The 1971-nt window shown below is 50.8% G+C and overlaps 1 protein-coding gene across 1 annotated transcript; it reads left to right on the forward strand.

Annotated features, from left to right (window-relative positions):
* Positions 1 to 647: 647 nt before the first annotated feature.
* LOC147962172 (chaperone protein dnaJ 11, chloroplastic-like) lies at positions 648 to 1405 on the forward strand. Its single transcript, XM_087535738.1, has one exon. The coding sequence runs from the start codon at positions 691 to 693 to the stop codon at positions 1108 to 1110; it is 420 nt and encodes a 139-aa protein (XP_087391864.1). The 5' UTR covers positions 648 to 690; the 3' UTR covers positions 1111 to 1405.
* The last annotated feature ends 566 nt before the right edge of the window (positions 1406 to 1971 follow it).

Raw genomic sequence — 1971 nt, forward strand, 5'->3', positions numbered from 1 at the left:
GGGATAACCCTCTCAAAAAAGAAAAGTAAGACAGGGATAACAATAACGGTAAATATGCCGTCCAAGTGGGGGACAAGTTGGCGATATTCAAACCATGGGCCGACACCTATGTATTATGTTATGTCACGATGATTTGAAAATTCAAATTCAATATGTCAGCACGCCAACAAAACAATTAGAACTATCCACAGCTCGATCTGCCATTTTGGCTTGAAGCTTTATTTATTTTTCCCAAGCAGCCACAGAGCATCGCCATCCAACCACATGAAGAAAAGTAGAACAACAGTGCCGTCCACAGGTAAAGTTTATGCGTGACGTGTCATGCAATGCCATGTGGACTATCGTATGGGATGCTACATAGCATCTCGCGCGCCGATCGTGCCTTGCTGGGGAAGAGAAGTTGGCACCACAATTGGTGTCACGAAAGCAACGTTCAAGGAGGCCGGCAAGCAACTCGCACTGGGTGGCTGACTCAGCGGGAGCTCACACATAATCTTCTTCGCTTCGATGGAGATAAGATCGAGAGCTGGCGCGTACGTGCCACCACAGCACCACTCCGTCCTCACCCCCAGTCCGGATCCGCTATAAATCCACCGGCGTCTCAGCTCTCCTCGACGAGGACGAACAACAGTGCAACGAAGAAATACTCTGCTTTGTGTCAAGGAATCAAGAACAGAGAAAGGCGAATCCATGGCTACGTTCGCGACGTCGTCTCCGGCGGTGATGTGGTCTGCTCGCCCCGGGCGGCTGGCAGGGGCTCGGCGGTGCGTAGTGGCGCGTGCGTCCGCGACGATGGCGGCACCGGCGGCGGTGGCCGCAGGGAGGACCCACTACGAGGTGCTCGGGCTGGGCGCCGGGGCCAGCAGGGGCGAGATCAAGGCCGCGTATCGGCGTCTTGCCAGGGAAGTGCACCCGGACGCCGTCGGAGGTGGCGGCGACGAGGGGTTCATCCGGCTGCATGCGGCCTACGCCACGCTCGCCGATCCCGACGAGCGCGCTCGCTACGACCGGGACGTGACCTGCCGCGCCGCGGGGATGATGATGCGGCGGGCGGCTGCGGCCGGGCCGGCGTTCCGGCGGAGGACGTGGGAGACTGACCAGTGCTGGTAGGATGGGCGGACTCACGCGGCTGCCCTCCGGGACCATCGGCCGGTCCGATCAGGGCACGGCGCGTCATGGAGGCGGCGCCCGCTGGAGAGAAGATCCCGCCGACTGCCTTGGACCGCCTGGTCAGAATTGGACGGCTCAGATCGGGTGTGCGGACGCAGGAGCTCTGTACACGGCAAGAGTCGTTTTTTAAAGATCTCTTGTGCGTCCGGTCAGCAAAATGGAAATATGTAAATGAATTAGTTATATATATACTGTAAATTAAAGGCCAATGAATATACTATTTTTTTAACAATAACTATAGTACTTCGTCGATCCATATTAAGTGTCGCGGACTCAGTTCTTTAGTAATAGTTGGAATTAGTTACCTTCTAGTTTCTGCAGGAAATTAATTACTCTACCTAGAGTACAACAATCCATGTCGGTCATGTCTTGAAGACTGTTTTGAGAAAGCTTATGACAAGATTAACCGGGAGTTCTTGTATTTTGTCATGAAGAAAAAAGGATTTTCACCTAGATTTATTGGTTGGGTCAAGCAGACAGTAGAGAGGGGTAAAGTAGCAGTCATGGTCAATGATCAAATTGGTCCTTTTTTCGAGACAAAAAAAGGACTGAGACAGGGAGATCCTTTCTCCCCCATTCTTTTTAATATTGCCATCGACATATTTAATTTGCTTTTAGTTAAGGCACAAGAAATGGACCTTATCCAAGGATTAGCACAAGATTTAATCCCAAATGGTGTTAATATGTTACAATATGCGGATGACACCATTTTCATGTTTAGACACAATCTGGAAAGTGCTAGAAAGTTCAAATTAATTCTTTGTTTATTTGAACAATTGTCTGGCCTTAAAGTTAATTTTC

Source organism: Triticum urartu, chromosome 7A, assembly GCF_056163025.1.
Source record: "Triticum urartu cultivar PI428250 chromosome 7A, HENAU_Tu73, whole genome shotgun sequence".
NCBI classification, from domain to species: domain Eukaryota; kingdom Viridiplantae; phylum Streptophyta; class Magnoliopsida; order Poales; family Poaceae; genus Triticum; species Triticum urartu.